The sequence below is a fragment of the Ichthyophthirius multifiliis genome, assembly GCF_000220395.1.
Source record: "Ichthyophthirius multifiliis unplaced genomic scaffold scaff_1120509250977, whole genome shotgun sequence".
Lineage (NCBI taxonomy): Eukaryota > Ciliophora > Oligohymenophorea > Hymenostomatida > Ichthyophthirius > Ichthyophthirius multifiliis.
The window spans coordinates 46,064-72,264 of NW_004086320.1; the positions used below are offsets into that span (position 1 = coordinate 46,064).

Consider the following 26,201-nt stretch of genomic DNA (forward strand, 5'->3'; position numbering starts at 1 on the left):
AAAGATATTTTATACATGAATAATAATAAGGTCTTTTAAAATAATTTATAAACGAATCTGACTAAAATAAAATAATAATAAAAAAATGATTAATTAAAATAAAACTACTACTAAATAAATATTTAATTTCAAATTAAGTTCTTGTAAAAGTACAATAAATTAAAATTTAAATTTAATAATATATGTAATTTAAAATTATATATTTATTAATTTTTTTTTTTTTTTTTTAAATAATAGTCATTTAAAAATAAAATTAGTCCTTTATAATAAATATGGAGATTAGAAAATTAAATTAGCATAAATAACAAAATATAATAAAATATAGTTTGTAATTTATTTAAATTAAATTAATTAAAAATCATCGATATTTTTATAAATTTCAGGATTAATAGTTAAATAATAAGATTAAAAATTTATGATTTTTTTTTATGTTTATTATATATCTTATATTATTCTAAAGTTAATATTTTTTGTTTTGTTTACTTTATTTTATAAATTGAAAGTTAAAAAGAAATATGAAATTAAATTTATTATTTTTAAAAAAAGTAATTTTAAAAATATTTTAAATATTTATATTACAAATAAAATATATATTATATCGAATCGTAAATATTATTTATATTTTACTATAGAAATATTTTTATTTTTAAAAAATAATTTTAAATTTATTATAAAAGTTCTTTTTTTTTAATTAATTTATTGGATTATAAATAAAAAAACTAAATATTTTATTGAAAATAAAATAAACATTCTAAATAATTATAGAATAAAATATTATTATAAGTAATTTTATAAAATTATATTATTTAAATAAAATTTCATTTATATATTTTTAAATAGAAAAAACAAAAAAATTGAATAATTAAACATATAAAAAAAATCATTAAAATAAAAGCAATTATGAAGATTTATTTCTTGGGTCTATAGTTTCAATATTAACTCTAAAGCTAGGTCCTTTAGTAGGCTTAAGATAAGCATCAACAAAATAATTTTATTTAACAGAATCTGGTTTCTTTTATATTAAAGTATTAAGTAAAGATTATAAATTTCCGACAATTTATTTATCTGAAAGTGTAATTTTTCCTAAAGGCGAATGAATATTACTTCCAGGATCAACTCTATATTTTATTTTTAAAAAAAGAAAAAGTTAAAAATTAATTAAATAAATATTAAGAATAATTTGCATATTTTTACCTAAATTAAACTTAACCAATTTTTGCATTTTTAATAGTTTCTTCTAAAAAATTAAAAAAAAAAAAATTAAAGATAAATTTAAAATAAAATGAAATACCTAATTTTTCTTCTTCAACTAAATTTCCTATTTTTACATTTGGCATAAGACCTTTAGGACCTAAATTTTTTATAAAATAATATATAAAAAGCATTAGAAAAAAATATATTTATTACCCAGTATTCTTGCATATGGTTTAAGCTTAATTAAACCTTCTGGTGTTGAAATAATTTATTCAAAATTAATTACACCATTTTTAATCTTATTTTTTATTTTTTTTAAATAATAGAAAAAAATATTATTTTATAATTAAAATTACATTTTTTATAACTTCGTCATCTCCAAACATATCAGCTCCTGAATCTAAAACCTTTTATTTTGAATATTCTGATGCAAAAACACAAACCTTTTTTTATTTTCCTAATCCAAAAGGCATTTATGCTGTACCTCTAACAATTTAATCACCATGCTTTGGATCTACATTTAATCTATTTTTTAAGACTTTTTTATTTTTTTATTGTTTTTTATTTTACATAACACAAAAGTCTATTGATTCTACATATGGTGCTATTGCATGAGATCTAACTAATTTTAAGGCTTATGTTAATGTATATATTGGATTTGCATCATCTTCTTTTTTAGGCTTTTTTTATATTCTTTTTTTTGTAGCAAATTAAAATTAAAGCATATTAAATTAATATTATGGTTTTGATAGATATTTAGAAAATAACTTAATCATCATTTATTTTTTTTGCTAAATTGAAATCTTTTAATTTTAATTTTATTTTTATAATTATAATTATTTATGTATTTTATTTATTATTTTTTTAAATAATTTATTATTTAAGGAAAAACTTAAAAATATAATTAATAAAAAAAACTCTATATATTATAGTTTATTAATTAAGAATATCAATGTAAATTTTAATATATAATATTTCATATAATAGCTGTATTATTCCATCTATTAATTTACTTTTCTTCCGATGTATTATTATTTTTTCCTTAATAAGAAAAATTTCTTTATAATGATAGTTTTCTTTGTAAAATTTTTTATACACTATTTATTTTTTGTTTATTTTTTATTTGAGAATTACTCTTTTTTTATTTAAATTATAATAATTATTGTAAGCCTTCATTATTTTGATTATTTGGAGATATATTAGTTTATAACTTTATTTAATAATTTTATTAATTTTAGGTCATTAATTATTAATTACCAACAATATTTAAATTAATTTCTATATTCTTATTTTTATTTAAAAAGTTATCTTATATTTTAGTTAATTCTTCATTTTATTAAACATATTCTATACTATTACACAAAGATCTTCTTGCAATATCCTATATATATAAAATATTTTTAATCAAAAAATGTCTAAAATAATTTTAAAAATAAAATAAAAAAAATACATGTATAATCTAATCATTAAATAATTAATTTTAATCTTTAAATACTTTATTTTAATTGATTTATTCTATATTTTCCTAATATTTACTATTTTTATTTTATTCTGGAATTACTTAATTATTTCTCTAAAAGAAAGACTAAATATTAAACTAAGGTTTATTTTATACTATAAATTTTAAATTTTCTGTCTTTCTTTAATTTAAAATATACTAATAAGTAGTTATTCCTTATTTTTTTAACCATGTGTGAAAAGCAAATAAATTAAAAACTAAAAATCCACAAAATGCATTCACAAAAAGAAAAATCCAAACAAAAATTCTACAAACGTTATATTTTAAAGTTGAATAATTATATTTTTAGATAAAATCGTCATCTTCAAATACACGAATTAACCCATACACCATAAAAGATACATAAATAATACAATTTATGAATAAAATACTTATTAAAATATAAAAGTGTTAATAGTTTTATTTCCCTATACAATTGTTAAGCCATTTACAATGATGATCAAATCCATCTACACATCTTTTTTTTTTTTTTTTTAATAACAATAATTTTTACCTATCACATTTTTTACAATGTTTAGAACCTTCTAAAACGTGAGTATTACATGAACTACAATAATATTCATAGATTGATGAATCAAAAGGGATTCTTAAAGTATAAAATTATTCTTATAATTTTAAATTTTATATATTTTTTTTAAATTTTATATATTTTTTTTATTTCTAAGTAAAATTACTTGTTTATTTAACAAAGTTTTTCTTCTTTCATTACTGGATCTGAGGGATCTATATAAGTACAAACAATACATAAAATAGCCATAAAAAAGCAACTTATATAATATAAAGTCGAAGAAATTATTTGGAGTTTTGTTTCAAAAAAAGGTAAAATACATATACTGTAAACTAAAACCGATAAAATATAAATCAAATATGATAATATTTATAATGGATGAATATTTCCGGAAAAACCGTTTAATCTACTTAGCTAATTCATTTTATTTTTTTATTAATAAGTTTATATATTTAAAAAAGTAATAAATTTTATTTCTTTTAATATTTAAATAATAAAATATAAAATTATTATTATTTTTTTAATTTTTTATTATAATTAATTACTATTTTTATTATAATTTTAATAGTTTTACATTTTTTATAAAAAAAAAAAAAAACAAATTAAATAAAAATAATAAAAATAACAATATTTGTAAAAATCATTTCTCTTTTAAATAAATATATTTTTTTTTTTTATGAAAATGAAAATAGTTTTGTTTTGTTTAATTAGATTTTATAATAATTTATATATAAATTATGGAATTTTTTATTAATTTTTTTTTAATTCGTAAATATATAATATTCGATAAAAATATTGTGTAAATTAATTAAAGTAAATTTAGATTAAACAATTTTAAATTTTAATTATGAATTTGTAATTTGTAATTTTGATTTTAATCAAAATGTTTTTTATAAATATAGAGTTAATTAGTTTGTTTGTCTAATAAATATTTAAAAAAAATAATAATATTCAAATTCTAAGCCTTATTGTTTTTTTTATTTAGCTAATTTTACACATATAATTTATTTTAAGGTTTTATTGGAATTATTTATATATTTTTTTATAATTATTAAACAAAATAATGTTTACTTTTAAATTTTTTTTTATATGATTGTGATATTATTGAGTTTTTAATTATCTTGAATATATAAAATAATAAAAAAACTAAATAATTATTTATTTATAAATATAATTTTTATTTAAATAAAATAATTGTATCCATAAAAAATAATTGATATATAAAATATAAATAAAAATAATTATAATATAATTTCTAAATATAAAAAAAGCAAAAAAATATAATAAAATAAATGAAATCATTATTCCAAAAAGGAAAAGAATACTTAAAAAAAATTGAACACTAAATAGATATAAATATGCATTAAATAGATGAAAAAATATAACTAAATATTCCTGATGATCAAATAACTTAATTTTAAAAATTTTTATAAAACGCAGATTTACCCCAATAAGATTACTAAAAACTTTAAAATTCAATATATTATTTAACTTATGAAAAACCATATTCTTCCCATTAAATAAATAATGTAGAAATAACAGAGAATTAAATTCTTAAAATACAAAAAGAAATTTAAGATGAAAAAAGAATATAAAATTAAAATTTTTAAAATACTGACATTTTTTATATTGGAATTGTTGGATTTCACCATAAATTAGGCTCTGTAATAGAATTCATATATCCAAATAATTTAAAAGAAAACTCTAGCGATGAAGAATTTAAAAAAATATAAGAATAACTCACCATTTATTGTATGCCGGATGCTGTACATAATTAAAATGAGGATTTTATTTATTTCAATATGGAAGCAAATATTAAGAATACATAAATGATACTTTTTGGAGTTTCATATTTTAAGTAAGTAAAAATTACAGAAAAAATGAAGGCGAAAGATCCTTAATTAACTAGAAGTCATATGTAAAAAAGCCTTTTTGTACTAACAGGAGTGCCCTTATAGGCCTATATTATAAGTAGACTATAGCCGACTATGAAAGCTTATTTTTAATAAGAAGAAATGGATGACTTTGAATTATTATAATAGGCACATGCTAATATTAGTTAGAATTTAAAGAACTTTAATAGTATAGGAAATAATGAGATTTATTTGGGAATAAAATTAAAAGCTTTAGTATATTTTTTTTAAGAAAAAACTTTTTAACTATTAAAAGCCTTATTGTTGGAGAAAAAAATTATTGTTTATTCTTAAAATAGCTCATCTTGTAGTAATTTTATTAATACACTTATTAGTTTAATTCCTGGTTTGTCCTATTTTTAGTTTTTTTCAGATTGTTTAAATATTGATATTTAAGGTTTAAGGGAATATGGGTTGCCTTTGAGAATTTTTAATGAAATCGATAGACCTTTGGAACCTTATTATACGATTTAAAAATTAGGTAATTTTATATATATTTTTAAATATATTATTTATTCATATAAGGATAGATTGTATGGATTATTATAAAAGTTATTTAATTGGAACTACTAGTTAACTGATAAAATAACATAAAATAACTAGGGCTGATTTACTTGTCGATTTAGATATGAATTAAATTGTATTTCTTAATAATGAGAGTAAGAGTTAACTTTAAGTAAGTTTTGAAGAAAAGAATTTAATTGATAATATTATTAAATAAGTTAATTTACATATAGATGACGATAATCAAAAAGATTGGAAAAATATAGAATTTACTAATAGTAATGATACATCTTTTTTAGGAAGTAATGATTGGATTAGGTAGTAATTTAATAAATATATTATTGATTTTTTATGTGAAGTGGAACTTTTTAAAATTAGATATGATAATGTTAATAAAGAAATAGATAAAATTTATAAAAATAATTCTGTATTTATTTTTTATCATTTTTTAATAGTATTTTTATTTAAAAAAAAAGCATGTAAAAATTGATAATTATTTATAAAATGAATAAGAAGAAGAATTTGAAGGAGAAATTTTGATGGGAATTTATGTGAATTTGGAATAATCTAAAGAATAAAAAGAATTGTAATTAAAAAAGAAGTTGTTAAAAAAATGCTATAGAAAATTAAAAAGTTATAACTTTAATTTTATCAATTAATATTTATAAACTGATAATTATAAATATTGGCGAAAAAATCATAATCCTTTAATATTTTTAAGAAGCTAGAATTCAAACGAAATTGCGTAAAATATATGTCTTTTATAAGAAAATGGAGATATTTTTATCGGGTCAATGTAAAATGGTTAAAAGAATGGAAAAGGTACACTTTATAAAAAATTATTTATTTATTTTACATATTTTAAGGGATATTATTTTTGTAGCATTAAAAAATAATATAAATATGTGAAAATTATATAAATGATCAAAAAAATGGACATACAGTTACAAAAAGTATAAAAGGAGATTTATTTTTTGAAGGAAATTATAAACAAGATGAAAAAAATGGATAGGGAAAGTTAATTATTTAAGATAAATTATAATACACAGGTTAATTTTTAAATGATAAATTTAATGGATAAGGCATATTAATTGATAGTGATTAAAATATTTATGAAGGCGAATTTTAAGAGAACTAAAAAAATGGAATGGGTAAATATAAAACTTAAATTTCGAATTATGTAGGAAATTTCAAAAATGATAAATATGAAGGAAAAGGATAAACTGTTTTTTTAAAAAACAATGATTTTTATTGTGGCGATTTTAAAAATGGAAAAATGCATGGATAGGGAGAATATTAAAGTAAAAATTTTATCTATAATGGCGAATTTATATCTGATTTGTTTAATGGATAAGGGACTTATTAAAACCTAGAAAACAAAATCATTTATTAAGGAACTTTCTCAAATAATTGTTTAGATAGTAGTCAGGAAACCATTATTAAATATTAAAATGGAGACGTCTATAAAGGATTTGTTAAGAATTGGAATAAACATGGTAAAGGAATTATGTGTTTTGCTAATGGAAATATTGCTGAAGGTGATTTTGTTGATGATTTATTTTAAGATAGTTAATAATGATTTATATATAAAAAAAATATTATTCATAGTTATGCTGTTTTGATTTATATATTTTTTTATTTCTAAATTCTTTTATTTACATTATATTTTCTCATTATGTTTTAATATAAAAATATTTTTATTTTACTAAAAAAAAAAAACAATAAAATCTAAAAAAAAAAAATGAATGAATTATTTGGATCATGTAGATTCATAGGAGAGTTTACTTAACTTAATTAATTAGGCGAAGGTACATTCGGTAAAGTATACAAAGCCCAAGATAAAAATACAGGTGAAATTGTAGCCGTAAAATAAGTTAAAATACATGATGAAAGAGAAGGATTTCCTATTACATCTGTCCGTGAAATAAAGTTATTGAATGAACTTTAAGATCATCCTAATATTGTTAAATTTAAAGAAGTTGTTGTTGGATAAAATTAAAATAGCATTTTTTTAATTTTTGAGTATTGCTAAATTGATATAGCTAATTTAATTTATAGGTAAAAAAAATACTAATTTAGTTTTTTTTTTTTCATTATTTATATTATAAATCATAAAATATATATTTTTATATATAGAATGAATATAGAAAAAGTATATTTTACAGAATCAGAAATAAAATGCATAGTCCTTTAACTTTTGAATGGAATTTAGCATATGCATAAATAGTTTCAAATTCATAGAGATATAAAGCTTTCAAATATTTTAATAAATGATAAAGGAATTGTAAAGATAGCTGATTTTGGTTTAGCTAGGCATTATTCTATTCCACATAGACCTTATACGCCTAAAGTTGTTACATTATGGTATAGGGCACCTGAATTACTTTTAGAATTGGATTAATATTCATAAGCTATTGATATTTGGTTAAAAAAAAAAGTAATTTTAAAATTTAATAAAACTTAAATTTTTTTATAAGGTCTGTAGGATGTGTTTTGGCTGAATTTTTGAATGAAGGTTAACCTATTTTTGCCGGAAATAATGAAACAAATTAGTTTTAACTTATTTGCTAGTTGATTGGATATCCATGTAGGTATGAATGGAATGATTATTATTAATTAGTTAAAAAAGAAGTAAGAAAAGAGTTAGAAAAGTTTTCGATGTATAAAAGTAATAATATTTAAAAAAATTTAAAATTCTCAGATAAATGTTTAGATTTACTTTAAAAGATGTTGGCTTGGGATCCGAATGTATTAATTCAATTTTATATTATATGTTTTATTTTTATATTTAATAGAAAAGAATTAGTGCAGAAAAAGCTATGTTGCATCCTTATTTTAGTGAGAACCCTTAACCTACTCTTCCAGGATAAATTAGAGTTCTTGAAAGATTAAATTATTATACCAAAAAGAATTAAGATTAGATGGAAAAAAAATTAAAAATATGAAAATTTTGAAATAGTAATTTACATCAAGATGTATTTTTAATTTTTTTAAGATATTAACTTATTTAATTAGAAGAATTTATTTACGCTTTTTATAATTATATTTTTATATAATTGGTTTTTTTAAATTTAGATTTATTGTAATTGTAGTTTTATTAAGAAAATAACAAAAAATATATTAAATTAAATTTTAAATGCAATTTGATTTATAAAATGTTTATTTTTTTAAATTAAAATTCAAAAACAATTAAAAATTTTTGTTATATTTATATTATAAATAATAATAATTATTAAATATTATATAATTTTTCTTTAAATTTTATAATTAGTCTTTATATTTAATTTTATTATATTTTTTTAAATAATTACTATAATTAATTTTTAAATTTTTAATATACAATTAAAAAAATATTCTTATTATTTTTTGAAATAGAAGAAAAAAATAAATTATGTTTTATACTTCTAAATTTTTAAATTAAAAATTATATTTTAAAATATATTAAAATTAAATTCAAGTATTTTAAATATAGCAATTGTATTTTATTATTATTTTTAACATATTAAAATAAATAATATATGAAAATTATAAATATAAAAGAAAATATTCATTTTTATATTTATAATATGTTTTTACAAACAGATAATTTAATTTACATTTGCTAATTCTTTAATATAGATTAGACAAATTAAAAAATTAAAAATAATATTAATAATAGATTGATGTATATATATATATGTATATATAATTATTTAATAAAAGAATAATAAAAGTAAATAAATAATGTAGATTTAATAATATAATTATTTAACAAATTTCTTAATAATAAATATGTTATTATTATTTTTTCGTGCATAACTTCCATGATTATTATTATGTTTTTTTTAGAAAATATACAATAAATATTCTAAAAATAATTACCTAACAAAATTTCTAATAACATCAATGACATTTTCCAATATTAAAATAATTAATAGATTTAAATAAAGCAGCTAAATTTAAAAAAAAATTAATCTATATACAATTTTCCATTAAAACTTGATATATAAAATTTGAAATAAAATTTAACTACTGTATGATTTTTTATTTTCTATTAAAATCAATTTTAATTTTATTTTGTGACAAATATTAAGAAAATCATTAAAAATATAAATATATAGAATCTTTAAATATTTTTAATTTTTTTATTAAATTATATATTCTTCTTCTCTTATCCTTTATATAATAATAGTTTTAATTTGTATATAACATAATTTTATTTTATTTTTGTAGTTTTGGTTAGCGTTTAAATAAAAACATAAATAATAATTTAAAACAAAATTAAAAATAAGTATATTTACTTGCTCATTAATTTATAATTTTACTGATTAAAATTTAATAATTATGATGTTATGTTAATTTATATTTTTTCTTATTAATTTTTAAAATAATAAATATAAAAACATTTTTTTATTTTAACATTATTCATAATAAAGATTAGTTATGTTAATATGGATATCATAAATAATTTTGAATTTAAAAAAATTAAAAGAAAATATGTATTCATTTTTTTTTTGCACATCTTTTATTTATTTTAAGTTTAATTATTTAAAATTTTAAGAAGCATTTAACTTGTAAAAGTTTCTAAGGATCATCTTTCCAAAAGAAAAAAAGACTACTAAAAGCTATAGATAATTATTACTAAATAAAACATTATATTTCTAATAGCAGGATATATGTTATAAGTTTCAAGCAAAAATACCAGACTTAGTTCCTTTAGAAGATGGTAGATACAAATAAATATAATCTTTGATATATAAATAATTAAATTATTTTATAAAAATAGCCAACAAAATAAAAGGTTAGAAAAAATATAAACTGCTTGGTTAAATTTAAAAATAGTCCTAAATATAAAATAATTACTATTTATTTGATTTTATAATATTTAAAAATATTTTGGATGTGAAACTATTAATATTTTTTTTTAATACTAAAAATCAGTAATTATGAAATTTTATGAAACTTATTGATTTTTGTAATTTTTAAGTAATTTTTTTAAAGGATATTTCAAATAAAATTGGTATAACATAATAACTAAAAAAAAATTAAAAAATAAATAAATTTAATATTATTATATTATAAAAGATAGTAAAAAAATTGATATTAAAGCTTTTTTTAAAAAAAAAATATTATTAAATTTAATGAATATTGTCTGATTTTTTAAATATATGTATTTAAAAATAAAATTTTGAACAATATTCTTAAAAAATTAATTTTTTTAAAAAATAGGAACAAATTAAAAAATTTAATTTTATATTTAAAATTTAAAAAAATGCAAGATATATATAAAATTAAATTTTTTATAAATTCGTTAATTTATATACAAAAAAATTAAATTAAAATAAAAATTAAATATAAAAGTATATAATAAATATTTAATAAAATAGAAAAAAATTAAATTATTATATGCTTATATTTAATATTAATTTATTACTTAATAAATAATTATTATATATTGATATAAAAACTAATTATAAATTAATAATATATTAATATCTAAAATACAATTTAATTAAGTATGTATAATTTGCTAATAATAGTTTTTTAATATATTTTTTTATAATTTATTCTTATAATACTGGTATTATTTAATAATAAATGATATTTTTATTTAATTTAAAAAAATTACTTATTTTTAATTAATTTGTACTTTTATATTTTTAATAATAATTCTTATAATAATCATATTTACTTTTATCAATAAAAATAAATTATTAAATACAGAAATTAGAATATAAAAATATCAATTTATATTTTAGATTTTTTCAATTATTTTTAGTTTTAGAATTATTGCAAATAGAATTTTAAAGAATTATTAAAATATGATTTGATATTCATTTTTAAAAAAATGCATATCTAAATAATGTATATATATTTAATATTATATAAATAATATCATTTTTAAACATTAAATAATAGAGAATTTTAATTAATGCATAAAGTTTATTTAAAAATAATATTTTATTTTTAAAATTATTAAATTTTTCTTAGTATTGCTTGCTATATTATATTTATAATTTGTTTTAATTCTTTTTTTATCATTTCTATTATTTTTAACCTTTATTTTATAATTTTCAAATATTTTTATTTTCAGTTTAGATTTCAAACTTAAAATAAACTTTTTTAATTTTATCTCATTTTTTAATTTCAAATTTTCAATGCAATATTATTTTATGTATGAATAATATATATGATTTTGCTTTTATTTTAAAATTTTAAAAATATATTTTCTTTTTATTTAAATATAATATATAGTTTTTTTAATAAAATAAATATATTGATTAATATAATATGTTTTATTTAGAATATATATAATATAGAATTAATAATAACTTACATTCGAATTTATAACAATAATTAATAATAGTTTTTTAAGGAAAAATATATATTATAAATTAAATTCTAAAAAAATGACAAACTTTCAAAAATTCAAAAATTCACATTTATTTTAAACTAACCTATATCCAAATTAAAAATCACATTCAATACAAAAACTTTCGCTTTGACACTTCAAACACCCAACCTAACACCATCCACAAACTCTTGTATTTAAATCCGCAAAAGTTTCAATTGGACATTCCTATACACATTAATCTATAAACAATAGGTAACCTTATATACACGACAAGCAAGAACTTTTAATTTACGTATTACACTCAAGACAATATCCTTCGCATTCGTTTTTGATACAACCTTAATTCTAAAGTATATAATTTCTACTAAAATCACATTTTAGGCATACTGTACCATTCGAGCATTCGATACATCCTTCTAATGTGCATTATTAACAACTTCTGTTTGAGAGTTCTATGAAAGTGCCTATAGGGCAACTACTTACACATTAAGAATTATATAAAAAAAGATTCTAATTTTCACAAGAAAGACATAAAGTAGTTGAAGGCAATATACAAGTAAGACATGGAGTAGTGCATTTAGTACATACATTACCTAAATTTCTATAGCCACTTATAGAGTCACAAATTTCACAAGTAGTTTCTGTTAAACATTAAGAACAACCTTATATTTTACATATAGAACATTCCTAATTTTAGTTATTTGGGAAAGTTCCTATAGAACAATTTGATGGGAGAACACATCTTTTTGTTTATAAATTTAAAAAAAGACCAGATGAGCATCGTGTGCATTCAAAGAGATTTAAGGTACATGCTAAACAATTTTAATCACAAATTCTTGTTTTTTAACAAATTCCATCAATTTTTAATATATAATTTAAATTATCATCACATTAAATGCATTTAGTTGAAGATGTACATTATAAGCAACCTATTGAACATTAAATACATTTATTTTATAATTCATCTTAAAATTTTTCTTTTGGACATTTTACTAAGCATGTTGTGTTGTCTAAATAAGTCAAAAATTAACAGGCTGTACATTCATTTAGGGAAGGGCCAGTACATTAACTACATGAAAAATGGCATTATGAACATGTATTATTCTATATATTTTTATAAAATCCTTTTGGGCAACTTGGTTTACAAGTCTTTATTTTAATATTTATAATTATTTTTAAATAATTTATTTTTTTACATTATCTAATCCAGAAAAATTTCCTTAAGAACAAGAATTCACACAGATTCCATTTTCACTAAATAAAGGGCATTTAATAGAACAATCATCATTTGCATAACCTCTATTGCAAATACAAAAGCCATTAACACAAATTCCTCTAGAACTACAATAATTTTTACAAATTGGATAATAATTACAAAACTGTTCAAAATTGCTAGGGCATGTAATGTTTCCTCTTATATTATCCAAAACATTATCTAAAACAATTACCTCATTTTCTTAGTTACAAACGACCTCTTTATTAATCTAGTTAATTCTAATTTTGATATAGGATGCATCATTTGCACACTAAATTTAATGACATCTGCTTATATCCGTAAAATTGAAATTCAAAGTCCTCAAATTGGATTAAAGGCATCTCGATTGTGGTCCAAAAGTTTCAAACCGTGAATTAGTAGATGTATTTGAGTTATTTTCTTCCAAAAAACATATTGAATTAGTTGGAGAACCTATAGATGTACATCCATCCATTGTAAATGTGATTTATCGAACTCCGTAACCATCATTTTCAAATGTGCAACCTCTTGTTCGGTTATCATTTATGAATTCTGGAAAAATTTAAACACTACTTCTGCAAGTATTATTAAAAAAATCGCAACCTTTTTAGTTTCCCCAACGCATTTTATCGTAGACGAAATTGTCGTTTATTTCTTAATAAAAGCCAGTGTCTCTTAATAATGCAGATGTAAAAATAGATATAAAGCTTTAAGTAGGAAGAGTTTCAGCGACCATAACTTCGTTAAAAAGAACTGATCTTTCCCAATGAGAACCGTATGTACCTCTACTGCCTTGATTTTCTAATTTCATGCCTTATATTTAGGAGCAATTGTAGTATTTTTGGGCTGTTTAAAGGACATTGGAGGATATTAAGACTGGATTTGTGATATTATTTAGGGTTATGTTTTTTGTTATGATAGATGAATTTAAATAAAAATTGTTTGTTTGAGGGTCAACCCAATAACCCATACCATATTATGAAAAGCCTAAAATATGTAAAATTTCGTGAATTGTTACTTCTAATCTGTCTTTGAAAATTTTATTTGTCATACTTTATTATTTCATAATTGCTATATTATACTAAATTACTCCAAAATTTGGTCTTCTATAAATTGGATCAATAGAACAAAAAGTCGCACTCGCAAGAACTTATGCTGAATTACTTAAGTTAGAGTCTATATATGTGATATATATATGTAAGTCTGAATTAGGGATTCCTATTGTGTAGTCTAGTTAAGGAACTGTTATATTTAAACAGTTCAAAGGCCAGTTATTAGGAAAAATATTGTTTGATAAGCTTGGAGTTACTTTTATTAAATTTTAAAAATATTAAATTGAAGTTTCAATGAGAGATTTTATATGGATGTTTATTTCAGGGTTAGTTTATTACAAAGGGTCCAAAAGACTTAAATCGGTTGTTATACGAATTTGTTAAGGCGGTAAGGGGTTTTTTTACTAAAGCTTGCGGATTTTGATAAGGTTTCTTATAAAGTATTGCTTATATTAATAATGGTAGGTTTATATTTATTTATCTATATCGTGATTACATTATTATTTTTAATGCGAATTGCGTATTAAAATTAAAATATATGTTAAAATTATTACTAATACCTTTCTCAACATATTTGCTTTTTTATTATTATGGATTTATTATTAATTTTTTTAAATGTTTTTGAATATTTAATATTTAATATTTTTTTTTGAAAAAATAATAATCTATTTTTAATTTCTATTTAAATTTCTTGTGTAGTTTTTTTCAGAATATTGATTTTAGTATAAATATTATTATTTATGTCTATGAGTGATTTTATAAAAAAGTTTATCGGAATATTTTTATATAAAAATATTTATTTTAATAAAAAGAAATGTATTTGAAAATATTTAATTTTAAAAAAAGCATTTATGTATCCAAATTTTAAATTATATGTAATTGATAAAGAAGAGAAAAGTGAATATTTAGGTTAATGTCAAAATTTAATATAATATATTAAATTAACTTAATTTTTAAAAGTAAGAATTTTATAGAAAATAACAAGATGAATTAGAAATAAATTAAATTGATATTAAAAAAAATAATACTACAAAATATATACATATTAAATTTAATATAGAATTTTATTATAGAAATTTATATTATTATTAATTTAAAATTTATAATTAACGCATTTTTTTTAATAATTTATTTTTTTAAATATTTAAAAGAAAATAATAATTTATATATAGAAATTTTATATTTTTTTTTAATATATAAATAAAATATATAAAAAAATTAATTATTTATAATGTTAAATTTGTATTTATTATTGACACTATTATTTAAAGATAAATAAAAAATTAATTTAATAGATATAAAAAAATAACATTTTTTGAGTTATTATATTATAATATTAACGTAAAAAGAAGTTTAATTAAATAATAACATATTATTAAATTATATATATGTTTAAATCAAAATAAATATATTAATAATTATTTTTATTAAAATATTATTATATTTGAATTTTACAAATATTACTATATTTATTTTTTTAATATATATTTTATATTTCAATTTTTTATTCTATCTTTTTAAAGGAAATTTATTTTTGATAAATTTAGTTTATCTTCTAATTTTATCCTTAAAAGATTGTTTTAATCAATACTATGTGAAATATTATTACTGATTAAATCATTATAGGATGATTTGTTAACATTATAATAATTACAACTTTTATATGGAGAGGTGTTATAAGAAAACATATTAATTTTTTTATAATATTTATTAATTTAATTATTTTATAGTTATTAGAATTTCTTTTAAGAATTTATACTTTAATTTAACAATTAATTTTAAATATATTTGTTTTTAATCTAATAATTTTCTAAATTTAAAATATTTAAATTTCTGAAATTCTTTTTACTAAACTAATATTATTTTTCTTTACTTTTTACTAAATTCTTAGGCGTTCCTTAATATTAAAAATTTAATTCCCTTTACCTTTAATACATTAATATCTAATCAATATCTTAAAGTATTTAATTTTATTTATTTTTTAATGCCACCAATTTCTCTAGTAGTTATTCTTATCCTCCCTTTAGTTAATCGATTATTTATCTTTGTTAAATAATTTCTTTATATGTAGAATTTTTGCATTAAATTAATTATTTTAATTAAATTTCATCATAAGTTAGTTATTCTTAATTTGCATTTATCATATTTTACATTTGATGAATTTAATCATTATTTATGATAAATTCTTTCATAACTTAATCTAATTTTGTATCAGGGACTACTACACAAATTCTATTATTTTAAATTAAATTTTATTTTTTTAATAATTTATATAAACATACTTTTATAATATTTATTCAAACATGCATTTTTATATATTTAATTTATCTATTTCTATTCTCATTGTTTAAAATACTTCTTTATCTTTAGCATTTTTTTAACTTTGTGAAGTTTCTAAAGTTTAAAATTATGTTTAATTTTAAAAAGAGCTTTATAATTGTTTCGACTTTTATTTAATTTTCTTTTTTTAATATTTTTATATATAAGTATATTACCTGCTATTGTAAAGGTTCTATTTAGCTTTTAATATTATTAATTAATTTATTTTATTGTTTTTATTAATTTTATTCAGTTTATTAAGTTTATTATGTTTATTAAGTTTACTATGTTTACTAAGTTTTTTAAGTTTTTTAAGTTTATTACGTTTATTATGTTTACTAAGTTTTTTAATTTTATTAAGTTTATTACGTTTATTAAGTTTATTCAGTTTATTAAGTTTATTACGTTTATTACGTTTATTATGTTTATTACATTTATTAAGTTTATTACGCTTATTATGTTTATTACATTTATTATGTTTATTAATTTATTACTTTGTTTAAATTAATTTATTCAATATTATTACTATTGTTTAATTATTTCATGATTTCTTATGTTTAATACAATTTATTATCATATTATTTTATTTATTCTTCAAAATATATTTCTTGATTCATTAAATTTTATAAATTTAATTATAAAATATCAATATCTTCACCTTATTTTAAAATGTAGTTAATAAGAAACTATATTGAATAAAAAAAATGATGAAATTTATACATAATAAAATAAAAAAAATAACAACCTCAATTTGTTAAAAGCAGATAATAATCAATTTAAACATAAATTAAAATGATTCTGTTTCATTACAATTAATATCTGTTTTAAATTATTTAATAAAATTAGAAAAAGAAGGAATAATTATTGAATTAAGATTTTCTATTTAATAATTTTCTTGAAATTATTTGACAAACTAGCCTATTATTAAAAATGTGTTTTCTGATATTTCTTTAAATTATTAATTTTATTAAATTATATTATTTTTTTATTCATTTTGATTTGTATTTACTTCTAATTTTTAACAATTTTATATTTTATTTTATTATATTTTATTCATTTCTTATACATAAAAATGCTCCCAAGTATTCAAATTTTTATTAGAATTGTTTATAAATAAATCATTTTAATCTTTATTTATGTTTTCATTATTATTATTTTAATTTTAGTTACTATACATTTCATATTTTTATTAATCTTTTTTTATATCTATTCTATCTAATAAATTATTTTTATTATCATTTTTCTATTAAAATGTATTTATAATATTTTAAAATTGTTTATTTTAAAATTATTATTGTAAGTCTAAACTAGAGAAACCTCTTCTTATTAAATTTTAGTTATATCTATTTGATTCGTTCATTTTGTTTGATTAATAAAAAAAATAAAATATTTATTAATCTAAATAAATAAATAAATTTAACGATATTTTATTTTTTAATCACATAAAAATAGTAAAAATTATTTTTTATTTGTACAAAAAAAACATTTATTAATTTTATTTTATTTTAATCTGAAGTATATATATATATTTCTTAATACATTAAATAATTTTCTCTTTTTATTTTTATTTTTTTAAAGTAAAAAATAAAAAAAAACTTTAAAATAATTAATTTTAATAAAAAAAAAATATTCAACATTAATTAAATAAATTAACAAGAAAAAAAATTCTTAAGGATTGTATAGACTTATAATTTTTATGCAACAATAAGAAATAAACAACGTTAAATTAAATATTCTATAATAATAATAATAAGTTGAGTAAATAAAATTTATGATTAATATTGCATAAGGATAATTTTAATAATATACATAATATGATGATTATATAAACAAAAATCAAAATGTTAAATAAAACTTTATATAATTAGCAAATAATAATTAAATACCGAAAAATATAAAAATTTAATTAATAAAAGGTTTAAAAGAGTAAATTAAATATAATATTTAAATTCAAATTTAACTATAAGAAATATTTATAAAAATAAAAAACTAATATAATTAATAATATTAATAAAATATTTTGGAATAATAATAGAACAATAATATTATTAATTAATAATAAAGTGATAATGCTTGTTAAATATATGATATTATTAAAAGTGATTTCTATTATTAGTATTATTCTTTTTTTTTAGAATAATATAAACAAATGTAAATACGACCATCCATTATATAATATAAAAAATAATTATTATAATTGGAAAAATAGTTAATATAAAGAAAAACAATAAGGAATAATCTAGGTGAAAAATTAGAAGATTTAGAAGAATAAATTGATTTAAATAGATAAAAATATTAATAATTGAAAAAAACACTTGAAAATAAATAAATGTTAAAAAATTAATTAATTGAATAAATTAATATGTTAAGTAGGAAAGGATATATCATGTAAAATAGAGAAACTATGACATCAAGGGCAATAATTAATAATAAAAAAGTTAATATTAGCACCTTAGAAATACCAAAATAAAAGTATTTTATAAAAATATTATTTCTATATTAAATACTTATACATTTTATTTAAGAAATTTAAATAATTACTCATTTTAAGATTATAACTTGAATAAAACTATTGATTATTATGATATTATATATAAATGAAAATTTGATAAAAGAAATAATTAATATTTTATATATAAGTTTTAATAATATTTAAATATATATTGCTAACTATAATAATAATACTTATATAGTTATATAGCACTTTTTAAATGTTTTCTATTTTTATCTTTATAAAAGATAATAACTTAATAATAAATATAATTATTTCAAAAAAAAATTAACAATAATAATGTTATACTTAAATAAATATTTTTAATAATATAAACCTATATGTATATTTTAAATTAAAAAAATAATTAATTTCTCTCTGATGTAAAAAAATAAAATAAATATTATATAATTAAAAAAATATTTATTAATATTAATAATCAATCAATCTATAAAAAGCAAAAAAAAAAAAATGAAGAACGAGAAATAAAATCCCACATCAGAAAATCCAGAATAAAAAAAGCACATCCCCTTAGACGAAAATGACATTTAATTATTAAAGAAATACGGAATGGGTCCATATGCTTAATCAATAAAAAACACTGAAGAAGAAAATAAGAAATTATCTGAAAAAATAAAAAAACTTTGTGGTATAAAAGAAAGTGATACAGGTTTATCCCTACCATCTTAATGGGATTTAAAAGGAGATGAAATGAGATTAGCTTAATAACATTCATTATAAGTAGCACGTTGTAACAAAATAATATAAGGCGACTAGCCTAGTGAGAATAAATATATGATAAGTATTAAGTAAATGGCTAAATTCGTTGTAGGATTAGGTGATAAAGTAGCGCCTACAGATATTGATGAAGGAATGCGAGTAGGAGTTGAAAAGTAAAAATATTCTATACAATTACCTCTTCCTCCTAAAATTGATCCTTCCGTAACTATGATGACTGTCGAAGAAAAACCGGACGTAACATATTCAGATATAGGAGGATGTACCGAATAATTAGATAGACTTAAAGTATATATATATATATATATATATATATATATATAAATATATATATATATATATATATATATTTATATATTTATAAATTTTTTTATATATTAATATTATATTTATTATATGCTATATAAATAATTAATATTTAAATTTTAGGAAGTTGTTGAAATGCCTCTTTTATAACCTGAAAAATTCATTGAATTAGGTATCGATCCTCCTAAAGGTGTTTTATTATATGGACCACCTGGTACTGGGAAAACTTTAACTGCCAGAGCTGTTGCAAATAGAACAGATGCCTGTTTTATAAGAGTTATAGGCTCTGAATTGGTATAACGATATGTAGGAGAAGGTGCTAGAATGGTAAGGGAGATTTTTTAACTTGCAAGAACTAAAAGGGCTTGCATTATATTTTTTGATGAAATAGATGCTATGTATATAATTTTTTTTTTCAAAAATAATAATTTATATTTATATTTAATAAATATATAAAGTGGTGGGGCTAGATTTGACGATGGAAGTGGAAGTGATAATGAAGTTTAAAGAACAATGCTTGAAATAGTAAATTAGTTAGATGGTTTTGAAAATAGAGGAAATATAAAAGTTTTGATGGCTACAAATAGACCCGATACTTTGGATCCAGCATTGATGAGACCAGGAAGATTAGATAGAAAAGTAGAGTTTGGGTTACCTGATTTGGAAGGAAGAACACATATTTTTAAAATACATGCTAGGCATATGAGTATGGAGAAAAATATTAGATTTGAACTATTGGCAAGATTATGTCCGAATACTACAGGAGCAGATTTGAGATCTGTTTGTACGGAAGCTGGTATGTTTGCGATTAGGGCTAGAAGAAAAGCCATTTCAGAAAAAGATTTACTTGAATCAATTGAAAAAGTCATTAAAGGATATTCGAAATTTTCTGCAACCTAAAAATATATGGTCTATAATTGATTTTATTTACATATACATTTAATATTGTTTTTATTTTATCAAACAAAAATAAAAGAAAATATATAAATTTAAGTTTTCATTGATTTTAAGTATAAATAAAATAAATAATGGGTAATATTAAAATTTAATAATTAAATGTTTATTATTAAATTAATAGACTATAGTTTAAATACAATAAATTTGCATAAATATACAATTTAATTATTTAATTTATATATATATGTATTTCATAAAAGATAAAATAATACTATAGAATTAATTTTACAAAAAAATACAATTTTATATTTAAAATTATGTGAAAATTTAATTATTAAATATGATATATTTATATAAATAAAAATTAATTTTTTTTATTATTAAAATTTCTATTTAAAATAATTTAAAATTGAACAAATATAAATATTATTAATTTAATTTATCTTTTAAAATTATAATTTCTTTATATATTAATTATAATTTAAATAATAGAGAAATTATTTTATTTTCTAAATAAAGTATAAAAATATATTATTTTAAAAGTTAATCTTTAAAATATGATATAAATTTATAAATAAAAAATATAACTATATATATTAATAAAATATTTAAAATATAAATAATATTTGTCAAAAAAATATTTTAATTGTATATAAAAATTATTCTTCAAAAATAGTTTTTTTTTTTATTTATAAATATATTTTTATAAATAAATTATTAATTTTATATAATCAATAATAAATTTTTCATACAATCTTTTCTATTTAATTTTATTCATTAAATAAAATTGATGAAATTACTAAACTTTAATTGCTATTTAATACATCATTTAAAATTTAATTTGCTTGCTTTAAATTCTAAATTAAAAAATGTTTTTATTGTAATTATTAGTTATTCCATTAAAAACTTAAAGGATTATTAATATTATTAAATATATAGATATCTGTAAATTAGAACATTCTTTTCATAAAACTAAAGCAACTAAAAAAAGTATCTCTCCAGCCTTTATCAAATACAATTCCTAATGAACTTCCAGGTAAAGCAAAGAACTAATAATCTTAAATATTTCTATTTTTGAAAAATTAATTTACTATATTTTTACTTTCACTATCACAATCTAAAATTGCTAATATGCATTACTTTTTTTAGTATTATAAATTAGAATGATAAACTTATTATTATTAGTCAATATTTTAATTTTAATATTAATAGTCCTTCATTTAATCAGATATTTATGGGCTTAATATTTCATTTGCAGTTAACTATTATCGAGAATGAATACTATTAAATTCCTTTACCTTTTAAAATTATTAAGGTTATTTCTAATAAACATTATGATATAAAATTTTATTATTTTAATTATAGTTAATTTATCTTTGTTAATTTAAAATCTTATGACTGTTAAATTTTTATAGTTCTTAAAGCATCATATAATCCTAATATTATTTACTACTCATTTTATGAATTTTTTCATCATTATTATTTTGATTTTAGGATAGGTTCTTAATACGATCTTAAGGAGTATTCTTTTAATTATTCAAAATTCCTAATAAATTTTATTAATTTTAAAATTATTATGATGAAATATTATTATTATTTCTCTAATCTTAATTAAAAATTTATATATTATTTATAGGAGAATTAAAATCTTATTATTATTATTATTATTATTATTATTATTATTATTATTATTATTATTATTATTATTATTATTACTATTTTTTAAATTCCATATTTTCTATATTATTTTTATTGCTCTATATATTTGTTTTAACTTCTAATTATTATTAAATTTAATTATTATATGGAGTTTAATTTTAAATTTCATATTATTATGTATTTTATATTTATTGTTATTATACCTATTATTATTGTAGTTATTACTATTATATTGGTTATTATAAATATTGTTGTTACTATTATTGTTGAATTATTTTGTTATTATTATTATTACTATTATATAAATTATTACTAGTATTACAATAATTAATTATTAGTCTATTTCTTACTACTATAATTAAATATTCGGATTTTATAAATTTCCATTATTTTAATATTAATTATATTATTATTAGTTTCCCTTATTTTTAATATTTAATTTTTTAGTTTTTTTTATATTTCTTTACCATATTATAATTACTAGTATAAATTCTATCTAGCTCTTAATTATAAATTTTGGCATTTTGTAATATTCTTTACCTTTAAAAATATCTAGGTCTAGCTCCTTCAATATCATCTATATTTAAAGACATTAGTAAAAAATATTTTTTTATTTTTTAATTATTTAATTTAAGTAATTTTTTATATAAAGCAAAATTATATTTAATAATAGTAATTTTTTTATTTGTTAATATTGATATTTCAATTAAAATTATATCAATTTTTTTTATTTTTTTTATTTTAAAAAGTTATTTAAAAAAATAAAAGAAAATTAAATAAATTTATTAAATATTTTTTTATTTTTAAATATATTCATTTTATTAATAAACTTATAATATTTGTTGTTGTTGTTGATAAAATATCTTTTATTTTATATTTACATTATTAATTGGTATTTATATTATTAACTTTTAAAAGAGATATATTTTAATTGTCTTGGTTTGATTTAAACATAATTTACTAATCTAAAAATTAATCGAAAAATAATTATTCAAATGGAAAAATTTAATTTTTTAAAGTTTATTTTAATTTTACTCCATTTAACTATATTTTATTTTAAATATTTAATTTTTGAACTAATTTTTTTAAATATATATTTAATTTTTTTACATTTTATTTATTTTATTTTTTCGCTTTTGATAATTTAAATTATCAGCTTTAATTAAAACTCTTATAGTCTATCTGTTATCAGATGATCAAATAAATTAGAATTTAGAGTCTTATTATATAATAATAATTATAAAATTGCTTATCAGAGTTTGGTTTAAAATTTTATAAAATATGAAATATAATAAAATTTTGATGGAGATAATTTAAATTAAAAATAAATGAAATTAAAAAGATATTATTCTGCATAAGAAGATCAATTACAAGTTACAAATAAAATGAAACCAGTAAAAAAAATTGTTTTACTCTAGAATTATATATATAGAATAATTTTTTAGCTTTAAGAAAAAATTAATAAAGTTTTATGAGAACTAATTCTATTAAAAGAAAAAAAAATTCGATAAATAATTATAAAAAATATAATCTATAAATATTGTGATAAATTAAATATTTCAAGCGAAATTTTAATTAATTATATGAAATTCTTTTAATATATAGAATATATTTTTTATTACTCATTTAATAATATTGACCTTAATATCAAAAAGGCACAAAAATTATATTTATAAAATCTTTAGTTATAAAAGAAAAAATTTTAAAATAATATAAAAAAAATATAAATATGATTTAAAAAAAACTAAATTATCAAACATATAAAATTAAAAATTGAAATAATTAGCATTAATATAGTTTATTAATTACTCTACTTGTTACTACTAAATACTTACTTATGTATAAAAAAATAATATATTTAAATATAATAATTAAAAAATAAATTATATATTTTATAAATATTTAAATTTTAAATTATAATATATTGAATCTAAATATTTATATTATGTCTTAAAATTTGATTTGTTTTTCATTTATATATTTTATTTGATTTTTAGTGTTTTTTCTTTTTAAAATATTAATTAATAGAATAATTTTTTAAAAAGAAAATCATAATTATTCTGTATTTAAAAATACAAAACTAACAAGCATGAAATTATATAAATATAATTGATATATTTTATTATTTAAATAATTTTTATTCATTATTAACCAGATATATTATTTAAAGGAATTTGCTAATCGGTTTATATACTATTTCTAACTTTTTATTAAATCGAAGTAAACTATTCTTTATTATATTTTTCGAATTTTTTCAGACAAAAATACCAAATTAATGCCACTATAATTAATAAAATAATCAAAATAGTTATAATAGTACCCCATTAATTAGCAATTATTCTTTTTCCTTTGGAACAATAATCTCCTGGTAAAATTGCAAAAATTTTATTTAAATAATTATAACTTTTTACTGGTTAATAATACGAAATAGAAACTAAAGCCCCTTTAATTGGAATTTCATTCAAGTTTTTTATTTAAGTAACCACTAATTTTTTTATTATTTTAAATAATTTAATAATGGAAAATTATTATTTTCTTCATCTTAAATTTTATCGAAATATTAAAATTCTTATCCAATTCCAGTAATATTCCTTTAAATGCATAAAAACTAAAGTATTTCTAAGTTCCAAGGAGATTATTTTAATTCATTATTTTAATCATTTTTTGCTTTATTATTTGTTCTTAATATTATAAAGGAGTTTTACGGGATATCATCATCATTTTCTAATTCCCATTATTATAAATCTTCTAATGATAATTAATAATTTTGACTTTTTTTGATTTTTTCCTATATATCAATTATTATTAAAGGAACTAATGTTTTTTTAAGTCTAATTCTTCCATTATACATAATTTTTGTTATGAACATTAATTTTAGATTTATATTTATTTAGTACTTGGTGTTAAATCAATATAAGTTTTTGATTATAATATTTCATATATTTCTAATAATGAAATTGGGTCGTTTACACAAGATGAGTTTATACTTAATTAAAAGGAAAAGTAAAATATAATAAATATATACATATTTCAAATATTTAATTTTTTAATTTTTTATTTCTAATATATATAAAAATATTTTTTAAAATCATAATAGTTTTGTTGAATATTTTAATAAATATTATAATTTAAGTATTTTTCTCAAGATAAATTTAATATTATTTAAACCAAAATTTAATTTTAATAAAAACATATTTAAAAATAAAATACGAATTAATAATTATTATTAAATAAAAAATAGAATTTATTAAATAAAATTTTTACAAAAAAAACTATAAGCAAGTCTATTTATAAAATAAATATAAGAATGTTAGAATTTAATATATATTTTTATAAGCAAATTTTTATTAGAATATATTATTTAGTTATTATTCGAATAATTTTCAATAGACATTCTAATATTATATAATAAATATTTATGTTATTATATAAATATCTAATATCATTTATTTAAGTTTTTCTATATATATTCATTTTTTCTATTTAATCATTGATAATTTTTATATATTTTTATGAAGATTTTTTTTATTTTA

General features: G+C 16.5%; 7 protein-coding genes across 7 annotated transcripts, besides 26 other annotated features; 4 read left to right on the plus strand and 3 right to left on the minus strand. All coding sequences in view use genetic code 6, as the record gives it.

The window, feature by feature from the left end:
• Positions 1-880: 880 nt before the first annotated feature.
• Positions 881-1,919, minus strand: IMG5_123200 (ribosomal protein, putative; the record flags this gene model as incomplete). Its single annotated transcript, XM_004032345.1, has 6 exons — positions 881-1,118; positions 1,195-1,237; positions 1,292-1,351; positions 1,408-1,492; positions 1,551-1,719; positions 1,765-1,919. The coding sequence occupies 6 exons, from the start codon at positions 1,917-1,919 to the stop codon at positions 881-883; spliced, it is 750 nt and encodes a 249-aa protein (XP_004032393.1).
• A 735-nt stretch (positions 1,920-2,654) lies between these two features.
• Positions 2,655-2,700: a microsatellite.
• Positions 2,701-3,325: 625 nt separating this feature from the next.
• Positions 3,326-3,370: a microsatellite.
• Positions 3,371-4,369: 999 nt separating this feature from the next.
• Positions 4,370-4,417: a microsatellite.
• Positions 4,407-4,449: a microsatellite.
• Positions 4,409-4,452: a microsatellite.
• A 124-nt stretch (positions 4,453-4,576) lies between these two features.
• Positions 4,577-6,128, plus strand: IMG5_123210 (lalv9 family protein, putative; the record flags this gene model as incomplete). The annotated part of the gene is made up of 2 exons (XM_004032346.1): positions 4,577-5,615; positions 5,665-6,128. The coding sequence occupies exons 1-2, from the start codon at positions 4,580-4,582 to the stop codon at positions 6,126-6,128; spliced, it is 1,500 nt and encodes a 499-aa protein (XP_004032394.1). The 5' UTR covers positions 4,577-4,579.
• A 264-nt stretch (positions 6,129-6,392) lies between these two features.
• Positions 6,393-7,217, plus strand: IMG5_123220 (MORN repeat protein; the record flags this gene model as incomplete). The annotated part of the gene is made up of 1 exon (XM_004032347.1): positions 6,393-7,217. One exon carries the CDS (start codon positions 6,393-6,395, stop codon positions 7,215-7,217), a length of 825 nt encoding a protein of 274 aa, XP_004032395.1.
• A 162-nt stretch (positions 7,218-7,379) lies between these two features.
• Positions 7,380-8,583, plus strand: IMG5_123230 (hypothetical protein; the record flags this gene model as incomplete). The annotated part of the gene is made up of 4 exons (XM_004032348.1): positions 7,380-7,696; positions 7,775-8,062; positions 8,116-8,386; positions 8,434-8,583. 4 exons carry the CDS (start codon positions 7,380-7,382, stop codon positions 8,581-8,583), a joined length of 1,026 nt encoding a protein of 341 aa, XP_004032396.1.
• A 287-nt stretch (positions 8,584-8,870) lies between these two features.
• Positions 8,871-8,921: a microsatellite.
• Positions 8,922-10,943: 2,022 nt separating this feature from the next.
• Positions 10,944-10,977: a microsatellite.
• A 226-nt stretch (positions 10,978-11,203) lies between these two features.
• Positions 11,204-11,263: a microsatellite.
• Positions 11,264-11,360: 97 nt separating this feature from the next.
• Positions 11,361-11,400: a microsatellite.
• Positions 11,401-11,836: 436 nt separating this feature from the next.
• Positions 11,837-11,896: a microsatellite.
• Positions 11,859-11,910: a microsatellite.
• Positions 11,911-12,038: 128 nt separating this feature from the next.
• On the minus strand, positions 12,039-14,830 carry IMG5_123240 (leishmanolysin family protein, putative; the record flags this gene model as incomplete). The annotated part of the gene is made up of 2 exons (XM_004032349.1): positions 12,039-12,211; positions 13,213-14,830. The coding sequence occupies 2 exons, from the start codon at positions 14,828-14,830 to the stop codon at positions 12,039-12,041; spliced, it is 1,791 nt and encodes a 596-aa protein (XP_004032397.1).
• A 541-nt stretch (positions 14,831-15,371) lies between these two features.
• Positions 15,372-15,405: a microsatellite.
• Positions 15,406-15,521: 116 nt separating this feature from the next.
• Positions 15,522-15,565: a microsatellite.
• Positions 15,522-15,572: a microsatellite.
• Positions 15,573-15,662: 90 nt separating this feature from the next.
• Positions 15,663-15,762: a microsatellite.
• Positions 15,664-15,744: a microsatellite.
• Positions 15,763-16,515: 753 nt separating the features above from the next.
• Positions 16,516-16,580: a microsatellite.
• A 232-nt stretch (positions 16,581-16,812) lies between these two features.
• Positions 16,813-17,070: a microsatellite.
• A 2,444-nt stretch (positions 17,071-19,514) lies between these two features.
• On the plus strand, positions 19,515-21,096 carry IMG5_123250 (hypothetical protein). The gene is made up of 3 exons (XM_004032350.1): positions 19,515-20,094; positions 20,236-20,510; positions 20,571-21,096. Exons 1-3 carry the CDS (start codon positions 19,540-19,542, stop codon positions 21,031-21,033), a joined length of 1,293 nt encoding a protein of 430 aa, XP_004032398.1. The 5' UTR covers positions 19,515-19,539; the 3' UTR covers positions 21,034-21,096.
• Positions 20,096-20,169: a microsatellite.
• Positions 20,096-20,204: a microsatellite.
• A 614-nt stretch (positions 21,097-21,710) lies between the features above and the next one.
• Positions 21,711-21,755: a microsatellite.
• Positions 21,756-22,017: 262 nt separating this feature from the next.
• IMG5_123260 (hypothetical protein) lies at positions 22,018-22,764 on the minus strand (the record flags this gene model as incomplete). The annotated part of the gene is made up of 2 exons (XM_004032351.1): positions 22,018-22,058; positions 22,460-22,764. Coding segments are annotated over 2 exons (346 nt in total), but the record flags the coding sequence as incomplete, so codon positions are not given.
• Positions 22,659-22,729: a microsatellite.
• A 77-nt stretch (positions 22,765-22,841) lies between the features above and the next one.
• Positions 22,842-22,902: a microsatellite.
• Positions 22,857-22,912: a microsatellite.
• Positions 22,872-22,932: a microsatellite.
• Positions 22,933-26,123: 3,191 nt separating this feature from the next.
• Positions 26,124-26,160: a microsatellite.
• The last annotated feature ends 41 nt before the right edge of the window (positions 26,161-26,201 follow it).